At 36.0% G+C, this 22,443-nt stretch overlaps 1 protein-coding gene across 23 annotated transcripts in view; it reads right to left on the reverse strand.

Moving 5' to 3' along the window:
- The window catches only part of snu (ABC-type transporter snustorr), a 144,457-nt gene that overhangs the window by 71,233 nt on the left and 50,781 nt on the right, over nt 1–22,443 (reverse strand). For 22 of the 23 annotated variants that reach the window (XM_073962794.1, XM_073962805.1, XM_073962809.1 and 19 more), the window contains one exon: nt 8,043–8,263. In XM_073962794.1, the coding sequence (XP_073818895.1) occupies nt 8,043–8,056 (14 nt within the window). In that variant the 5' untranslated portion in view covers nt 8,057–8,263. Of the gene's footprint in view, nt 1–8,042; nt 8,264–8,414; nt 8,433–22,443 lie in introns of all 23 variants that reach the window. The other variant, XM_073962812.1, reaches the window with a different exon arrangement.

Raw genomic sequence — 22,443 nt, forward strand, 5'->3', positions numbered from 1 at the left:
CAAAAAAAAATGGAATTTACTTGTGAACACGTTCGTCCGATAATTTTTCACAAATTTCGACGTGAACAATCACGGCAAAAGTACATCGATCAAATTAAATCGTTGTATGCCAATAAAGGACCGTCCTATAGCACTATGAAAAACTGGTTTAATGAATTCAATCGTGGCCGACACTCGCCAAAAAACAAAGTTCGTGAGGGTCATCCAAAAACTGCAGTTGTGCTAGAAAAAACTAGGCAGTGTGTGAACGGCCCAGCAAAAATACTCATTACAAATTGGCCTACTTTCTCACTATTTTAACACGGGCATGTCATAGGGAGTAAGTACTTATTTTTTGGCACTTAAAAGTAAATAAATAAGTACTTAAATAAGTAGTTACGACTTAAAGTAACCAGGGAGTAAATACTTATTTATCTACTTTTTAGTGGCCAAAATATAAGTACTTACTCCCTATGACATGCCCGTGTTAAAATAATGAGAAAGTAGGCCAATTTGTAATGAGTATTTTTGCTGGGGGATAATGCAAGATCGCCATGTTATATACCGTGAGATAGAGGCATCTTTAAGCATTTTTTTCACCAACTAATATTTGATATTGCATGAACACTTGGCGGCAAAAATGGGGTTTTCTCGTTGGATCCCGCGTTGGTCGGTGCAATGAATTTCGAAAAATACGATCGCGGTGTTTCAGAAGACTTTTAAAACTGGATCCTGGTGACGAATAATGGAACTATGCCTATGAACCCAAAAATAAGAGCACTCGCCAGAAGATGTAAAATTGTAAAAACGTTCAAAACTATGTTTGGAGGTGTCTCAATCAAGCCACTGTAAACAACCCAACAAATGGCGGAATGTCAGACTGTCCTGAGTACGCTTAGGCTGGCTGAAATATGTCAAACTTTCCACAAAAAATGTCAAATGTTGCCTAAGCCAGAAAGTTTTCTAGTGACCCTCGTATCTAAAATGGTTTATTTTAAAATCGTAGCTGATAGCTTTGCAAAGGGTGACGTAGGGGATGGAAGATACCAAGCAACGGTCCTGACCGGTTTTAACATGACAAAGCCCAGGATTTATCTTGGTCCCTCTTTCATCCCAAGTGGACACTGACCTCCCCGTGGTGTCACCTGGGAAACTGCCTTTAACACCCGTTAAAGGTAGTGAGCTAACATGTGCCGCGCGTTCACCCATAAGAACGTTAAAAACTTGGGTTTGGGCGTCGGGTTAGTAACCCTCCCCAAGAAAAAACAGCCTACTATGAAAATATGAAAGAAAAGAAAAACAAATCCCTCTAAAGTTTGGGACCCCCGCAAATGTTTTAAGGACCATAATCTGCGAATCTGCACCTGGAATGTCCCCACTCTTTATAGAGAAGGTGCAGTTTACGCATTGGCAGATGTACTTGAAAAGTACAAGACCGATATTACTGCCATACAGGAAATACGATGGATTGGAAAAGGCGTCACAACAACAACACCTAAAGGTGACGCACTGTATTATAGCTGTCATACGTAAAGCATGAGTTTGGTTGCGGATTTGTAGTTAGTCGGAGCTTCACCCCAGTGAATGAAAGACTTGCTGCAATTCGAATAAAAGCAAAATTCTTCAACATCAGCTTTATTTGCGCTCATGCTCCCACTGAAGAGAAGGACGAACATAGCAAAGATATATTTTACGAGCGCTTAGAAGAAACATATGACCGTTGCCCTGCCCATGACATTAAAATTGTTCTAGGCGATTTTAATGCCAAAATTGGAAAGGAGAATATCTTTGGCCCAACAGTCGGGAATTTCAGTCTCCACAGTGAAATATCTGACAATGGTATGAGGTTGATAGACTTTGCAGCTGCAAAAAACATCGTAGTTAACAGTACCAGATTTAATCATCTCGATATTCATAAGTGCACCTGGCTGTCTCCAGATCAAAGAACAAGTAATAAAATTGATCATATTGTGATAGATGGAAGACATTCATCGAGCGTGTTGGATGTACGATCGTTCCGAGGCGCAAACATTGATTCGGACCACTACCTTGTTGCAGCAAAGGTATGACCAGATTAAACGCAGCAAATAAAGTGCGAACAGACACAACACGGAAGTTGGATATCTGTAAGCTGCAATCGCAACAGATAGCCACAGCATATTACACTCAACTGGTCCAACTGCTTAATCAAAGCACTTCTCGTCCCAATAACATATCAGGACAATGGCAAAACATTGCCCACTCCATGCAAACAGCCGCAAAATCAGTACTTGGTTACCAGAGACCTCCAGCAAGGAATCCATGGTATGATCAGGAGTGTCGTGCTGCCACCGAAGAGAAAAATGCGGCATATAGGGCTACTTTACAATCCGTATCAACGCGTAGAGCACGAGAGAGGTATCTTAAGAAAAGGAGAGAGGAGAAACGTCTTTTCCGCAGGAAAAAGAGAGAGATGGAAAAGCGGGAGTGTGAAAAAATCGAGATGTACAGGAGCCAGAATGAAGTCCGAAAATTCTACCAAAGTGTCAAGCATCAAACTGATGGCTTTGGTACAGGCACATCCTCCTGTAGAGACCAGCAAGGTAATTTGGTAACTGATACAGATAGTGTACTCAGGATATGGAAAGAACATTTTTCAAAACTGTTGGTATCCAATAGCAGCGAAGACGACGAAGATACCACAGCCCCAATCCCAGAAGATGGTATTGAATGTATACCACCCGGCCAAGATGTGGTAAAGACAGCAATAAACCGGCTGAAGAATAATAAGGCAGCAGGAGCTGATGGCCTACCAGCCGAGCTGTTTAAAACCGGAGGCGACGCGCTGATAAGGTGTATGCATCAGCTAGTTAGCTCCATCTGGAAGGAAGAACGCGTACCCGACTATTGGATCCTGAGCATCCTATGTCCCGTCCACAAGAAATGAGACAGGACTGTATGCTCCAACTATAGGGGCATAAGTCTTCTCCCTATTGCCTATAAGATAGTGTCAGGGATATTGTGCGAACGACTAAAGCCAATGGTCAACGAAATAATTGGACCATACCAATGTGGCTTTAGACCTGGCAAGTCCACCATTGACCAGATATTCACCCTGCTGCAAATCCTCGAGAAGACCCAAGAGATGCAGCTTATTTTGTCGATTATAAAGCAGCATTCGACAGTCCCCTCTGACCAAAGGTATTCCATGCAATGTCTGAATTTGGTATACCCGCAAAGCTCATTCGGCGTTGTAAGATGACTTTACCTTATACTAGGTCCCTAGTTAAAATTGGAAAGAACCTCTCCGAACAGTTCAGTACCAAAAGAGGTTTCAGACAAGGAGATAGCCTTTCGTGTGACCTATTCAACATTTTGCTGGAAAAGGTAATACGAGATGCAAATGTCAAAAGAAATGACACAATTTACACCAATAGCCACATGTTACTTGCTTGTGCTGATGACATAGACATCATGGGACGATCAGTAAAGGAAGTAACTGATACCTTTAGGAAGGTCGAAGCAGAATCTGCGAAAGTGGGTCTGGCGATAAACGGGGAAAAGAACAAATTGATGGTGTCGTCACCAAATTGATCGGAAGTTGGTACCTATAATTTTGAGGTAGTTAAAGACTTCGTTTACCTCGGCACTGCCATAAACACAACAAACTACATCAGTTGTGAAATAAGAAGAAGAATTGTATTGGCCAACAGATTGTACTTTGACTTAAGAAGCACTTCAAAAACAAAGCCACAACTCGTAAAAAAAAATAACACTATACAAAACACTGATACTACCCGTGCTAATGTATGGTTCCGAAGCATGGTTACTTGCGCAGGCAGATAAGGCAGTGCTTGGTGTGTTTGAGAGGATAATTCTTCGAAAGATCTACGGGCCAATTTGCGTTGACGGTGAATATCGACGTCGTATGAACCGCGAGCTATATCAGCTATACAAAGACATGAATATAGTTAAACGTATCGAGATGCAACGATTGCGTTGGCTAGGCCATATCATAAGAATGAGCGATGATGAACCCGCTCAAAAGGCGTATGAATACATGTCACATGGCGGTGCACGCAGAATTGGCAGGCCAAAGAATAGATGGCGCAAACAAGTGGATGAAGAGATGACAAGGCGCGGTATTCCAGAAAGCGAAGCGAAAAACAGAGATAATTGGAGATCTTTTCTTAGTTCGGTCTATGGAACACATGTTCTATAATGGGCCAGCTAAGTAAGTAATAAAGATATAATCAAACGTCAAATCTTCTCAAAATAATGGATTAAAAATTCTCGTCTATTTTGCAATAAATCGTAGCCACTTTAAAATTGTTGCAACCATTAGCAATAATTAAGATCAACAACATTGTTAAATTAATTAGACATTCGTGTGACATTTCACAATTCGTGTGAGATTCTTAATTGTAGATAAAGACACTGACTAACTTTAGCCATTAGCGTAGTAGTTTATCAAGATGAAGCTAATATAACTTATAGACAGTAGGAAAATATATTTTAGAAGACTAACTAAGGAAAACGAATAAATTAAACGAATAATTAAATGTGACTAGAGTTGGGTAATCTAGTTCACTTTACTAATTCCAAAACGTATGAGTAACGTTATAAAATCTAACGTGTGGTATTACGTATGCGCAGTTTGTTCATACAAAAGATGTGGGTTCATTTGGCACAACTCTAAATATTACATAAAATCTTTATTATTAAATATGGATGGACATCACCGAAAAGGCGTTGCAGTAATTATGAAAGACGGTATAGCTGCATGTGTTGCTGGATATGTTCCGATGTCAGACAGAGCTATGCTTGTTAAAATTGATGCTAGCCCACTTAATATAAATATTATACAAGTTTATGCCCCAACAAGTGATTCAAGTTCGGAGGAAATTGAGCAATTCTACCAAGAACTAGAACAGCTATTAAAAATGACAAAACCGCACGAAATAACCATAATACAAGGTGATTTCAATGCAAAAGTCGGAAATGATGAAATACGTGGCATTACAGGAAGATATGGACTGGGAACAAGAAACGATAGAGGGGACAGACTAGTGGAATTCTGCCAAGCACACAAAATGACAGTAACAAATACCCTTTTTCACCTACATCCAAGAAGGCTATATACTTGGAAATCTCCAAGAGACAATAAGGACAACATTATACGGAATCAAATCGATTATATAATAATAAACAGCCGATATTGCACAACTGTAACAAAATGCTCGACGTTCCCAGGAGCAGACGTTCCGTCTGACCACAACCTATTGTTGGCCAATTTAAAAATTAAAATCTCTGCCGTCCGAAAGACGAGAAAAAATCGAAGGCCAAAAATTAACGTAGAAAAACTTAAAGACCCCTTAATAAAAAGAGATATAAAAGAGCGGGTAAATTCCACGCTGCAGAACATCGATAGAGGCGACCTTGAAAATATTTGGAACAATATAAAATGCAAAATTAATTCAATTACAAGAAATAATTTAGGAAATCAACCCCAACAAAAACAAGAAGAATGGATTACTGACGAAATTAGGGAGCTTCGCTTAGAACGTAGTAAATATCGAAACACTAATTTTGAAAGATACTGGGAAATTAATAAGGAAATTCGCAATGCAACCAGAACAGCAAAAAATGCAATCTTACAACAGAAATGCCAAGAGATTGAAATGCTACAAAACATGCACGATGACTTTAACTTACACAAAAAGTTAAAAGAAGCTGCTGGAATACACAGGAATTCATCATCAGGAGTATTATTAGATGAAAATAATGAAGCTGCATTTGAAATATCCGACAGAAAACGAATTTGGAAAGATTACGTCACTAGGATGTTTACAGATGACGAGAGGTCAACATATGATTTTAATCAACCCGCTCTGACCGGAACTCATATAGAAAAGAACGAGGTCGAATACGCAATTGCTTCACTTAAAGATAGAAAAGCAGTTGGTCCCGACGAAATTCCCTCAGAAATTTTAAAGTTAATAGATGGAGAAAACATAGACATGTTAGTCACACTTTTTAACCACATATATGACAGTGGTCAATATCCACAAGACTGGCTAAAATCGATTTTCATAACCATACCAAAGAAAAAGAATGCAAAGAAGTGCGATGAATATAGGCTTATAAGTTTAATGAACCACACCCTAAAAATCTTCCTGAAAATTATCCATAGAAGAATTTATGCAAAATGCGAACTTCATATGGGCAAGTCACAATTTGGTTTCAAAGAAGGAATGGGTACCAGAGAAGCGCTACTAAGCATACATTCGCTGATCCAAAACTGTCGTGAAGTGCAAAAAGACGTTTTTATATGTTTCATAGATTATGCGAAAGCTTTCGATACTGTCCAGCACCACAAGTTAATCGATATACTACTATCAATTGGGATAGATGGGAAAGAAATTCAATGTATAAAAAATCTATACTGGAACCAAAATGCATGCATTGATGTTAACGGCGAACTCACCGACGAAATCGCAATATCAATGGGCGTCAGGCAGGGCTGTATATTATCGCCTCTTTTATTCAATATTTACTCCCAAAAAATATTCACGGAGGCCTTGCAAAACGAGAAAATGGGAATACGAACAAATGGTGTTCTTATAAATAACATACGATATGCAGACGATACGACAATTCTAGCAAGCAGTCTAAATGGCCTACAAAAAGCAATAGACAAACTTACAACGGTAAGCGAATTATATGGGCTTAAAATTAACATCACAAAAACAAAATACATGATTATCAGTAGAAAGAACACATATAATAACACATCGCTGACAATCCATAACACAGAAATTGGAAAAGTAACTACCTTCAAATATTTGGGAGTATTGATAAATGACAAATGGGACATATCACATGAAATTCGATGTCGAATAGAGATGGCCAGAGGAGCATTTTATAAATACAATAAATTACTAACAAGTCATGATATCGGGCTTCAAACAAAAGTTAGATTTGTGAAATGTTACGTATGGTCTGTACTACTATATGCAGCCGAGACATGGACAATTAAAGCCAAAGATGAAAAAAAACTAGAGGCATTTGAACTATGGATCTATAGAAGAATCTTAAAAATACCCTGGACCGATCGAGTAACTAACAATGAAGTTTTAAGAAGAATGAACGTGGATCGACAATTGATTAAAACGATAAAAAATAGGAAAATCTCATATTTCGGCCACATAATGAGAAATGATAAATACCGACTTATCCAAACAATTCTCAAAGGGAAAATTGAAGGAAGACCCAGTAGAGGAAGAAGAGAAATCTCCTGGCTTAAAAATATTCAAGATTGGACTGGCTACGATGACGAAAGGAACTTGTTTAGGGCGGCCAAAAATAGAGAACTGCCGACAATATAAACAACAAAAATATATATAAGAAAATATTTATATATTCTGAAATGTAATATAATTATTGTAAAACGATTTAATGTATGATCGCTTATATCCGAACAACGGATGGGCAAATAAAAGAAGAAGAAGAAAGAAGATTAAATATTTCTTATCGTATTGGGGATATTCATAAAAAACGTTCTAGCTATGTATATAAATTTCATAATTTAAGACGGAACACATATAACTCACTTTGTATTGTTTTTGTTTTTCTGTGCATATTTCACAGTTGATTTCATAGAATTTTCCTTAGAACGTGTCACCCACGACAGTTCATTAACCAACAGAATTCACGAACTAAGAATTTTCGTTACGTTACTGCCATATGTGGTTTTTGATAAATTTAAAAAAAAAGGTTTCAAACCATTTTTTAATAGTCAATAATTATTTATGTATATACACAATTAACGAATGTATTCAAGAGGAAAAACTTAATCGACAATTTTTTATTTGGTTAATAAATACTTTTCGCTTTGTTCACGTGGAAATAAAATAATAAATACTTATTGTTGCCTTTAAGTTGTGATGGATGAATGGTGATGATGATATTGGAAATGTTTAGCTTGTTTGTATTTTTCAAATAATGAAAATACATATTAAGATAAAAAAAATTGTTGATTTTTATGATTAAACAAAAAATAAAATAATATTAATTTTACTCACGTTGTTATAAGCATGATGTGAAAATTTTGTGTTTGTGTTTTTTATAAATTTGGTTTTTCTAAGTCGTTGACTTGTCGTTGTTGTTCCCCCTCGATGTTCGATGGCGACGATATTGACGGCTATTGATGATTATTTTTCTTTTCTTAGTGCGAAATTTTCAATTTTCTCGTTGCACAATAATGGTAATAAAAATTTAACTAAAAAAACCCTAAAACAATTTTCTAAAACAAAACAAAAATAAATAAATAAAAAATTAAACTATGACACTTCTATCTTCACACAATGATGATTCAGAATGTCACGAAGAACATTCACACATATAATATTGGTAAATTAAAAAAAAAATTGTTTTCTGTGTCTTTTGCCATCCACCAAGAAACCGTGTTTTTGCTAAAAGAAGAAGAAAAAAGAGAAACAAATATTTTTTGGTTAATTTCATACAATTGACAAATCATTTTTTTTTTTCGTTTCGTTGTTTTACATTGCCAAACTACCACAACTGATTACATATTCTAGGGCGTGATCAAGCGAAATTATGCGAAGACTTCTTAAAATTCTGTAAATATAACGGGGAATTTTTTTTTTTATTTTTGGGTTTTCTCATAAAACACGATATTCTTAGAGATAGCCAATCTTCATGGAGTACAATGAACCTTATCACGTTCATATTGTATATTTAAATTGAATTTTATTTTGGCGATTTCTATTACACTGAAGATATTTTTTTATTGATAAAAATAGAGATAAAAAAACAAATAATAATAACAAGTCAACAAGTTAAAAAGTATTAGCCGGCTTTGCCGACAGAGATATACCCTCAATTTGTTTGAATTTAAACACTTCTTTCAGAAACTTGGGTGCATGAAATTACCGACAAAAATATGAATTTGGATTAAAGCAAAAAAGTTTTGCGTTCATGTTGGTAGATAGATATCGCGCCCACCAATCATTTCAGTTGGTCGCCATATAATTTGGACCACTATATCGGGACTTGCCCACGAAAAACAGGGACACTAGGAGTACCTATGGTAAAAATGTTCAAAAAATTCTCGAGCAGACATTTACCGCACTTAAAAAAAATTTTGAAAATTTGTGTGGGTGGTACCCCAAGCAGTGGACCGATTGGTCCACTGGACACAATGTTTCGAGATCCAAAGTTTGGCTCAAAGCGGTTGCTCATTTTATGAGATATCCCGTGTACCATTTTCGCGAATATTTCTGAACTTTTGTGGGGAGGTAACGGAAAAAGTGCACCTCTAAACACCACCTTCAAATTTTGTCTAATATTCGAAGAAATATTACGATATGCAAAGTGTGGACCAACACAGTAATCAGTTCGAGAGTTGTTGCTGGCCGTAGGGGTTTTTTACATCCTTTGGGTCATTTTCTCAAGAAGTATGGACTTGCCACTCACATAACTTGTACCATCGTAATAGGTTGCCTTGACGATGCGAGAGGAGATCCTAAACTGTACTTTTGCGAAATTTTGCGTGTGAGGTACCCGAAGGGGTTGACATATATAGTCCATATACGAACTTGATCTATGTCTCGTGGAAATTTTACGATATGCGATGAATGGATCAAATCGGTTACTGCCACAATTTAGCGAAAAGTTTTAAACTTTTGTGGGTGAGGTATTATCGTGCAAAATATTACTTACTTACTTAGCTGGCCCATTACAGAACATTTGTTCCATAGACCGAACTAAGACAAGATCTCCATTCCGGTCCGAGCTCAATGGACACATTGTCGACACCATCAACTTGGTCTTCTCACCGTTTACCGCCAGACCGACTTTAGCAGATTCTCCTTCAACCTTCATAAAGGTATCAGTTACTTCTTTTACTGATCGGCCCATGATGTCTATATCGTCAGCATAAGCAAGTAACATGTGACTATTGGTGTAGATTGTGCCACTTCTTTTGACGCTTGCCTCTCGTATAACCTTTTCCAGCAGGATGTTGAAGAGATCACACGAAAGGCTATCTCCTTGTCTGAAACCTCTTTTGGTACCAAACTCTTCGGAGAGGTTCTTTCCTATTTTAACTGAGGACCTCGTGTCAGTTAGAGTCATTTTACAAAGCCGGATGAGCTTTGCGGGGATACCAAATTCAGACATGGCTTGGAATACCTTTGAACGCAGCGGGCTGTCTAAGGCTGCTTTATAATCGACAAAAAGGTGGTAGGTGTCGATCTGCATCTCATGGGTCTTCTCCAAGATTTGCCGCAGGGTAAATATCTGGTCAATGGTGGACTTGCCAGGCCTAAAGCCGCATTGGTATGGTCCAATTATCTCGTTGACCATAGGCTTTAGTCGTTCGCACAATATCCCTGAGATGATCTTGTAGGCAATATGGAGTAGACTTATGCCCCTATAGTTGGAGCATACAGTCCTGTCTCCTTTCTTGTGGACGGGACATAGGATGCTCAGGATCCAATAGTCGGGTACGCGTTCTTCCTTCCAGATGGAGCTAACTAGCTGATGCATACACCTTATCAGCGCGTCGCCTCCGGTTTTAAACAGCTCGGCTGGTAGGCCATCGGCCCCTGCTGCCTTATTATTCTTCAGTCGATTTATTGCTGCCCTTACCTCATCTTGGCTGGGCGGTATACATTCAAAACCATCTTCTGGGATTGGGACTGTGGTATCTTCGTCGTCTTCACTGCTATTGAATACCAACAGATTTGAAAAATGTTCTTTCCATATCCTGAGTACACTATCTGTATCAGTTACCAAATTACCTTGCTGGTCTCTACCGGAGGATGTGCCTGTACCAGTTTGATGCTTGACTCTTTGGTAGAATTTTCGGACTTCATGCTGGCTCCTGTATATCTCGATTTTTTGCACACATTGTGCAAAATATCACGACTGTCAAATTTTGTACCGAATCTGTTTGTCCGTTCGAGAGATATCGTGTGCTCCATCCACTATAGATGATGCCATAACGGGGTTTTACAGCTTTCGGGTCATTTTCTCAGGAAATGTGGACTTGCCCCCGCAAAAAATTTGTACCGTCGTAATGAGGGCAGTGAATACAAGTTGTTACACCAAAAATCACTTCAGACGCTTGGTAAGAAGTAGCCGACTTGTTGGCTCTGTCTGGCAGAAGGATGTAAGAGTTTGAATTCTGTGTTCATTACGGCATGGCAATGATACAATGGTGGCTGTATTTTATCCGCTATCTTATTTCTTTCGATGTAACAATAAGCAGGACCCAACACAAGATAACGATTGATTTTTGCGTCTCCAGGGCGTTCTTACAGTCCAAAACCGCTGCATACTTGATAGTATGCGAACTAAGTGATTTAAAGGCCGCAGACAATCACCGGTCCAACCATGTCCCTGTTCATGTTGCCTATCAGTTCTGCTGCTTTTTGGATTGCAAAGATCTCTATTTGGAAGACAATTTTAGTTCAACCTGTATGAGAGTCAATTCCATCTTGGAGCCATCGGCATATACCTCTTTACGGAGTAGATTTGGGGAGTTGTGGTTCCAGGCCTCCCTGTGAGGTATGTGTACATTAATCTGGTCGAAGTGCATTACCCCCAACCCGAGTAGTAGTCCCGATCGTTGTAGAATTACAGAGCGACCATAATCGAAGCTGTGCCATGAATTTATTCCCTTGAGCCGGAGTGAATTCTTGGCTGCCAGTTTCTGCACTACGAGATTATATGGATGAAGATCAAATAGGCGCTTGTGGAGTGATCTTCATGGTAAAGCTGCAGCTCATAGGACGTTGTTTAGTTTGTGGAGATACGATTTTTTTGCTGAAAGCTTCTGCCATAACTAAGAATTGGGCGTACTATGGTCGTCAAAATCCAATGGATGACCTGTGGTCTCAGTCTCCAACTCTTTCCTAGAGCTATTATAGTACTTTTATATTTAAGTGGATTTAACAAACCCACTAGGTTTCAAATGTCAATTCCTTTACGTATACGTCAAGTAAATCCTAATTAAGAAGGTTAACCCCGCAAAAGGCTATAATATAAACATGGTCTTAGACTCTGTTGACACGTTCTTCGACATTCCTTTATTTAACGTTAATTGGTGCGTAAACAGAACCAACTCTGTCTTTGATGTGCTAACACCAAGACCATTGTTGACTAAAACTCATTGTATGAATTCCGATACTGTTTGTGGGAACTTCCCGCTGATCATTAAGACCCTGTCGACAGCGTAAGCGTTCGTTTGATAACACTATGTGATGTCAGTTATAGATTATGACACATTTGAACTACATATATTGATAAAATAAATAAATCATAATTATTATTATTCCAACTAAAAACAATTTATTATTAAATTATTTTCAAATGTGTATTTCTTGAACTTTGAATTCATAAAATCAATTCCCTTTACGTTATTATTAAAAATTGTGGAATTACATTGAATTTTAACGGATCAGCATCCCCTGATTACTTTCTCACAGTAAATTGAATTCGTAAAGCATTACATTCAACATCATCATCGTATTCGTCATCATGACCATTAGGGCTACAACGGGCTGATAACGATGATTGACTGTCATGAGCTTAATGTTGCTACCTGCGTCTTGTTGCTGCTGTTCTGTTATTGCTAATGAAATCGTCAATGTCAACAACTAAATGCTGAGTTGTTGAGTCGGTAAACAATTTTGATTTTTTTTTTAATTTTATTTCTACTTTGGTCAATTTTCTTTGTTGTATCTTCTGTTGTTTGAGTTGTTGTTTTTGTTGTCTGTTTGCTGTTTACTTGTATTTCATAGAGATAAACGTTTCTCGTCCGATTTTTGTTTTTATTTCAATTTTTTGCTGACTTAAGTAGATTATAGGTTTTTAACAGCTTTGGTGATGATGATGTTTTGTTGTTGTTTTTGCTATTTTGTTATAACCATAATGAGACAAGCTTCAACATTGACCGAACTACAGTGTTGAAAACAAGGTTCAATTTTTTGTTTTTTGGCCACACACAAAATACCTAAACGCCTGCATGGCTTATTGGGGTGGAATGGTGGTAAAATATTCTTATGTTTGAATTATATTTTGCCTTGCGGTTATTAAAAATATCAAAGATTTGGTTTACCAAAGCTCAAATGTAAAATACATATATAAAATATATGAGCTGTGATTTAGTGATTCTTTGACATTTTTAATTATCAATAGACATAATTATCTTCGCATTTGCGAAGCTTGTCTTAGCAAATGTATTGAATCATTTGAATATTTGCAACCTTTTGTCAATTTAAAAACTTATTATTGTTTTTTTTTTTAGCCAATCCACCCTATTACACAAAACTATACCATGCTAAAAGATAAAATATTTTGAAGTTCATCATTAAAACTCTTCTTTAAAAACAAAGTGTGTATTTTTTTTGTTTACTTAAACAAAAGAACCTTAACAATAAAATTGGACGATGGAAAGGTTAAAAACCAATGACCACATGAAACAGAAGACGAAAGATGAAAACAGAGACTTGTGGTTAATAACATTTAGAAGTCAATGTGAACTGTAAAGACTACCTTCAACAAGAGAATGCTAGACTTGGGTATACACATATGTACATATACATATGTATATCTTAAGTAGCGATCTTAAATGTGACTCATGTCGAGTGGAATAGCAGAAAAGAAATAAATTTTAAAACTCGTAATAAAATTCCGATAACATTTAACAGATTTTACTTGTGAAATAATTTAAACCCTTCAGCGTAATACTGCCTAACATTTTCGTTGTATTTCATGTATGTAAAACTTCACTTGTAACTTTAATAGGAGCTAAATATAGAATTCGGTTGTGCTGATTGATATGAGGAAAGTCTACCCTGGTAACGCTAACGATCAAAAGTTTTCCTCATTATAATAACCAAATCAAGCAGTTTGCTCGGAAATTTGATCCACGTAAAATTTCTCCAAAATTGGAGTATTTTCTAAGATGGGCCAAATTTCGGGTACCTTATCTAAAAAAATTTCTATATTTGTATTAGGTTCCCTTTATAGTTGAACTGAGTTAAGCTGATCGAAGAAATTTTGCAAATAAAAAAGGAGAGCCGAAGAGATTTCCAGTCAAACACCATACTATGCGACCTGTTTCATCAGTCATATCGGGTGTGAAAATGGCTTCTCTGCTTTGAATACTATACCTATAGCGAATTTATTGTAATACGAGGGCTACTAGATAAGTCTTTCGCCTAGACAATACCAAGTGCGCCATTTGACATTTCCATTTGAACGTTTAACTTGTTTTAGCCTAAACGTATTTAGTACGGATGCATCGATGATCTTAACTCTTGGTATTGAAGCACCATCCTATAGCACTGTGGAAAACTGGTTTAATGAATTCAATCGTGGCTGATATTCGTTCAAAGTTGCAGGTCATTTAAAATCGCCGTTGTGGCAGAATGCGTTGACGGAGTGGGTGAACAAATAATGAGAGATCATTAACTCAGAAGTTTGACCTATGACATAACAGTCCTTCCGGGTTCATAATATTAACTTCATCGACTTTCATTGGCAAAAAGAATATTTCACCCACCAAGCTTTTATCTTCATAAAAACGGTTCAAGAATACGGGTTTTTTGTTTTAGTACCGAACTCAGGTAGGATGCTGTCAAAAAATGTATTTTCCCTGATTGGCAATTTTATTAGCTCTCTAATGGTATACATATAAGCTTAATCGGTTACTTAAAATCGGTACAAAATCCGGGTTTTATATCGCTATATCCGTTTCAAAATATTAGATAACATGATCTATTTTCCAAGAAAATTTGTCATTAACGTGTTCACCATATCGGCAGCTATATATGGTAAATATTTCAGATACATCCCAGATGTCAATATAAGCGATAACCAATGGGTATGTCTACCTACCAATACATAACAAATAACGAATATACAGAAAAACAAAACATAGGTTTTTTCTGAACAAAAACCGGATAAATGTCAAAAAAGACAATGAAAACGTGACAATATCGATTAGTTGTCAATGAGAACCTTTAGGTACATTTTTGTGGAATATTTGGATGCTGTAAAATCTCATCTTGTGGTACTTTTACTACGGTTCAAGAAAGAAAGGACGAAAAGGACATGAAAGGAATTGTGTTAGAAGAATAAAATGTTCTACAAAAAGATTCGCCATTCGATTTGACTGAAGACATGTAATCTCAAAACGAAGCTACAATAACGGCAAACAGAGATATAAAGCTATTTTCTCAAGCATCATAGGCGGAAATTCAAAAAAATCATCACGCGATATCTCAGAAACTTGACCTATGGGGTTCTTAATATACTCACTACTCTTAATACACTCACTTTTGGGTTCTTAATATACTCACTAAGGGCTTTCATCTCCAAAAGGAATTTTCCACCGCACAGAAACCTTGTTGCACTGTGCTATCGGCCGTGTGGGTCTTCGAAGACGAGCAACGAAAGTTGTTCATGGGAGAAGTACTTCGAAGCAAACGGACGCTAGTTTCTTCGCCAATACCGGGCATGTGGCGGCTTAAACAACGTTGAACGGTTAATTCTGAGTGGTACACCACAATTTGACTGAAGTCTTAGGATAAGTTGAAAAAACGGAACAAGGGAAAACGAATTATTTTGCACCATGACAATGCGAGCTCTCAAACCCGAGTCTTTTTGACCGAACAAAAAAGTGTAATTTATACAGTTCTGACTTGACACCCATTGACTTCTTTTTATTCCAGCACATAAACAAAAAAGGCGTGGTCAATGATTTTCGTCGCAAGAAGATGCTGTTTATTATGGAGTTGTCTTCATCAGAGTGGATAAAGTGCTTCGACAATAGGTATGAGCGCTTGCAAAAGGGTATAACCCTGCCTCGAAAGTTATGTTCTTTTTTATTTGAACGCTAACTTGTCATTGTAAAATTTCAATTAAAATCAATAAAATTTCAAATTTCTCATGTTCTTCGCTAAATTGGTGCGCACGATAACTCTCGAAGGGTACAACATTGGTGCGATTTCTCGTACTATATTCTCCGTCCGGTATGTAGTGTCCTCTTTCAGCCCATATATACTTTTGTATCCGTCCCGTTCCGTCCTTTTAACACTTTTTGAATTTTCTGAAATTACATGGGTAAAAAAGTGGGTTTTTTTCATACCGATTCCCATATAAATTATAGCTTTTTCACACAAATGGACATTTTTATATATGAGTTTTTGTAGATGTTTTTCTTCAATTTTGGAAAAAAATTATATTTTTTGAAATTTAGCCGAAAGTGTTATCTGTCGAACAAAAAAAAAATTTCTATCTCTATACCTTCAAAAGTTAAAGAGTTTTGACCAGGAAAAACGTTCTGAACCACTGTGCGTCTTAAAAGTTCTCTCAAATTTACATCAAGTTCCAAGGTGGTCTATATTGAACCAAATTCGAGTAAATTCCTCACCAAAGTTGAAACGTTGGTCTGTTCAAGGATTGTATTGAAATGTTCATTATCATGTGATTCTGATTATAACAATACGTACATTGTACCATTTAGTACTTCTCGTACACATAAGTACGAACTTCCAAAACCATTTCTTTATATTAACAGCACTTCCCAACCCATTCCAAATTTCAAGATTCTAGCTATAACCGTTCAAAATATACAATTGGTACTAATTTTAGTACTTTTCGAACACTTGTAGGTAGAATTTCCAAAAATTTCTCTTTGGTACACCTTTCTAACTATCCATCAGGGACCCTCATTCCAAATTTTAGAATTCTAGCTCTTTCGGTGTGCCTAATACAAAGGGTACTATATTTAGTACCTCTAATTCTGGTAGTCTTTATTACAATGCTATGATTTTATTATGTGTAGACTGGGATGAGTTTAACTGCCAGTGGAAAAATTGGGCTCATTGATACACATTTCTAAATTTTCTATTTTATTTTATACATATTTTTTCTTATTTCAATATTACATCATATTCATATATTTTAAATTGTTATTGAATGGTAACACTTTGGAGAAAATTATGGTGTGACTTCAATTTGATTAAGTCATTAAAAGTATTTAGTTTTTTTTTTTTTTTGTAAATTTCATTTTCATTTCTCTTTCTTCTTCGGTAATAATTGACTTTTGAGTGTGTGGTTCATTTTTTCGCACCTTCACATCATTACACTTAACGTTGAACATTAACCGCAGCAGCATCATCATCATCATCACCGTTATTATTCAATACGATGCAATGTAATTGAAGACGTGTTGTTTGTACGCCCCAACAGCAAGTAAAATGATATATGTAATAATATAACGTAATGCGTAATGGAAATTATACATTTTAGCGGTTGACTGCATGTATAGGTCACTATAGCGGATAATAAAGCGCAAAATGCCTTTAAGCCAAGGTCATGAAACTGTATACATAAATGTATGAATGCATTAAATATAAAACATTTATTTAATTTTTTTTTTCAATTTTCTAAAGAGGCCAAATTGACTCACTGTAAATCACTCATACATATCTACAAATATATGCATGCTTTAAACATAAAACATTTATACAGTAATTATTGCATGATTTAATTTTAGTTGGTTTCAATGTTCACTTAAAGTCTGTTGTAATTTAATATGCTGAACGGGTTTTAGTGCGTATTATTATTTACGCATCTGTACCCTCGTATTAGCAATTAAAATATGTGCATTTAAGTTATATCTTCTCTTCGCACTGTTGTCTACTTTGATGAATGCGAGTTATTTAAAGATTTATTACTTTAAAAATTTCCACAAACCTTCGTAAATACGGCAATGTAATATTTTAAAATGGCTCAGAAAGTTGCTGTACAAAATTGTCTGATCTGCTTCATAGAAGCAACAGTTTAAAATTCTACAGGTGTAGCCACAGATATTATTTTGTTGTTTTATTACAAAAACTTTGAAATGTCATTATCAATTGCAGTTGAGAATTTTTTTCCTTCACCTTAAATAAAATTTATTGATGTGGGGCTATTTTGTGAAATTGGTGTTGAAAGTTTTTCAAATATGAATTGTTCATTTTATTTTACTTATTTATTTCAAATGGGCAACCAAGCCTATAAGCCATCTATGTTAAAAAAAAAAAACAAATTTATCCTAAACTTCACACGGTGCTCTTGAAACAATTTTAAATGGAAGGTGCTTACACCTTGGAAGTTTTTGCGGATTCTGAAACTACAATGTTCGTAGATGAGAAAAATCAAAAAACAAAAAAAATCGCCGGAGCGCTTTTTAAATAAATCGCGATTTAAGTTGGCATTTTTGGGGGTTGTTTAGGTTTTCAGGATTTTGCTCAGAAACCGCAAGTCCTATCAAAATGGGACTAAATAAAATCTTGTAGCTATGAGAATTCTGTACAAGATCGACCTTTATGGTATTTTCGTAGTTTTTACAATTGAGATATAGAAGTTCAAATTGGCACAATGCACTGACTGTTTCGCCCCCTTATAAAACAATGTCATGAAGGGTGCGCCTTAACTAACTTTTGATGAAAACCGCTTACACAGGGAAAGTTTTTGTGAATTCTGAAACAGCTGTGTTCATAGATGAGAAAAATCCAAAAACAAAAAAAAAACGCTGTAACGATTTTTAAATAAATCGCGGTCAAAATTCACATTTTTAGGTTTTCACGATTTTGCTTGGAAACCGCAAGTCCAATCGAAATGGAGCTAATGAAAATGTTGTAGCTGTGAAAATTCTCTAGAGGATTGACGTTTATCATTTGTTCCCAGCCTGTACCATTTTTGATATAAAGAAGCTCAGTTACATTTTTAGGTTTTCGCGATTTTGCTTGAATACGGTAAGTCTTATCGATATGGGAACTGAGAAAATCTTAAACCTATAAAAATTCTCTACAAGACTGGCTTAAGTAACTTATCCTAAGTTGTAACATTTTTTAGATATATAAGTTTAAGTTAGGAATTTGCAGTCATGACATTGTTTTATAAGGGGGCGATACAGAATTGAATTGAATTTGAATTGTCCCAATTTGAACTTCTATATCTCAAAAACGGTAAATCTGACGTGGTTACCATAAAGGTCAATCTTGTAGAGAATTTTCATAGCTACAACATTTGTTTCAGTTACATTTTCAAAGAACTTGCGGTTTCTAAGCAAAATTGCGAAAACCTAAACAACCCCTGAAAATTTCAACTTATATCGCGATTTATTTAAAAAGCGTTGCGGCGAATTTTTTTGTTTTTTGATTTTTCTCATCTATAAACATCGTAGTTTCAGAATCCGCAAAAACTTCCGAGGTGTAAGCACCTTCCATTTAAAATTGTTTCAAGAGCACCGTGTTCACCTAACTCAGAAATTATTAATTTAAATAATTAAATAAAGATATAACAAGTAAAAAAGTATCAGTCGGCTTTGCCGACAGAGATATACCCTCAGCCTGTGTGGATTGAAACACTTTTTTCCCAAAAAAAAAAACTTATATATTTAGGGTGGGGTTTTCAAAATTTTGGGCACATGAACCGACAAAAAAATGGATTGGATTAAAGCTCAAAAATTTGCGGGGGATATATACAGATAGTGTTTTGTACCATACTTGCCTAAGAAAAACATAATATCGCTGTAAACAGGGCCAATTGGAAAACCTCCAGCCATAGGGGTTTTTACACCAGCGAGTGCAAGTTGTTTAAACAAAAACCAAAGTGATTCGAGAGCAGGTCCTAAACTGAACTTTTTCGAAATTTTGTGTGGGAGGAACCTCATCTAAGTCTGGCAGAAATTTCACGATGTGCAAAGTATGGACCAAATCAGTTACGATAACTCTTGAAGGGTATCGTTCGCACACATTTTCCGAACATTTTCGAACTTTTGTGGGGGAGGCACCGGAAGGAGTGGACCGATATAACCCATCTTCGAACTTAAACTAAGTTTGGACAAAATATTACGAAAGCCAAATTTTGGATATTGGTCCATTTTTAGTTTGTTTTTCGGTGTTTTATTTAACTTGTTTTTCAAATCTGGTAACTAATTTTTCACACAGTTGCAGCTGACCAATTGAACTGAAACTTTGCACACTTTTCAGATTTGGATGACAATACATGAATATGAAACCAAATCCAATATGGATCCATTTTTTGCTATAGCCCCCATATAGCGGTACCACCCGATTTATTTCAAATCTAGTAACTCATTTTTAACGCAGTTTCAGTTGACCAATCGAACTGAAACTTTGCACACTTTTCAGATTTGGATGACAACAGCCACCATATAGCGGTACCACCCGATTTCAGGTATTTTGAGGATTTTATCTTCATTTTTGCCCGAATAAGCTGTAATTTGGCATTTGGGATTTCCAATGATACAGACATTTCCCCACCAAAATTGTGAACATAGGTCCAGGTTTTGGTACAGCCCCCTTATAGCGGTACCACCCGATTTCAAGTATTATGAGGATTTTATCTTCATTTTTAGGCCGAATTGGCTGTAACTTGGCAATGGGACCCTCCATTGGTACAAAAACTTTCTCACTAAAAATGATGGACATAGGTACAGGTTTTGGTATAGCCCTCATATAGCGGTACCACCTGATTTCAAGTGTTTTAAGGATTTTATCTTAATTTTTAACACGAATAGGCTGTAATTTGGCATTTGGGTTTCCCAATGGTACTGAAACTTCCCCACCAAAAATTGTGGACATAGGTCCAGGTTTTGGTATATCCCCCATATAGCGGTATGGCCCGATTTCAAGCATTTTAAGGATTTTATCTTCATTTTTAGGCCGAATAGGCTGTAATTTGGCATTTGGGGTTCTCAATAGTACTGAAACTTCCCCACCAAAAATTGTGGACATAGGTCCAGGTTTTGGTATAGCCTTTATGTAACGGTACTACACGATTTCAGGCATTTTTAAGTTTTTATCTAAATTTTCGTTCTAAATTGACTATAATTTTGTTCTCAGTGGTCAAAAAAATGTATTTACTGAAAAGTTAAAAATAAAAAATAATTTAAAAAAGTAAGATTCAGCGTTTTATTTAGAAGTGCACTTAAAACTAGAAAATAATTTGTCGCTTAGCCTCAATAAAGATATTCTTTCTCATGATGGAATCTCTCAAATAAAACGCTTGCATTTAAATTATAAATGGTGGCAAAATTAAACGGCAAGCGTTTTATTTGAGAGATTCCATCATGAGAAAGAATATCTTTATTGAGGCTAAGCGACAAATTATTTTCTAGTTTTAATTGCATTTCTAAATAAAACACCGAAACTTATTTTTTTTAAATTATTTCATTTCATTGAATTAAAAAAAATATTCAAAGTGGCTTTTGCGGAATAAAATGGATTGAAATTATTTTTTGACAATTTCTTTCCGTTCAAAGGTATTTAATTTTTTAAGTGATTTGTTCGTCACCTTTTTTAATAACACTATGCAACACTGAAAATGCAAACAACTTCTAGCATGGATTTTTTGAAAGTACATATTTAGACTACAAAAACCCTAGTTGGGTTTTGTCTTGTCAGATCCAGTTCGGATTTTATGGCCTCATCTAAACCGGGCTAAATCTTCACTTTTTTGCATTTATCAGGCCTTTATCTCAGAAACGAATAGGAATTTGGCCTTGCTGTCTTTAGCAGTATGGTAGCCCTAAACTAGTAGAACTTATCTCTTGAAGAAACCACATAAGAAAAACACCATCTAGGGCATCAAAATCTATAAAATATAGAAAATTTTACATAATTGCTGAAATTCTGGTCAGTATCGGCTAAACTATTGGGAGTTGAACCAAGTAACCTTTTGCAAAAACCTTCCAAATAAAGTTCTCAACAATTCTTTAGAACATTCTGAAACTCTAAAATGCTTACTTCAAGTTGTTTCAGCGGTATTTTGCATCATATCTTTTACAACACATATTTCAAACACAGTTCACACCAACAGTTTATTCTCGCATTTCGGATTTCACTACATTATTGATATTTTTATTAAATCGTCGTTGAAAAATGTACTGAAAACAATGGCGTAGAGGCATTTTACAACAATGGCATGTTCTGAAGAGTTGTGTATTACATTCCAGGGAATATTCCAAAAGAAAATATTCAGAAAAAATTAACGGTTTTGGAGATACGGTGCAAAATGTATAAAAATTGTGGACTTTTTGCATATATTTTGAAATTTGAGGCAATAAATGTAGTTTTTCGAGTTCATTATTTCTCCAAGTATTTTATTCTTGTCCTTGTCTACAAATTTGCTTCAGAGGTCAGAAGAAAATTCGCATTGGTTGCAGAGATATAACCCCGAATTTCTTTAAAAACTCAATATTTAGCCATGTTTAGATGGGGCCATAAAATCCGAGCTGGAACTGACACAACAAAACCCAACTAGGGGTTCGTGTCGTTTGGGTCTGTGCTTTCAAAAAATCCTCAGTTCGAAGTGTTTGCACAAGATCACCTTAAAAATGTTGCACAGTGTAATTATAGGCAAAAGTTCCTTCAT

The sequence above is a fragment of the Musca autumnalis genome, unplaced genomic scaffold, assembly GCF_047663935.1.
Source record: "Musca autumnalis isolate F117 unplaced genomic scaffold, ASM4766393v1 scaffold_1, whole genome shotgun sequence".
Lineage (NCBI taxonomy): Eukaryota > Metazoa > Arthropoda > Insecta > Diptera > Muscidae > Musca > Musca autumnalis.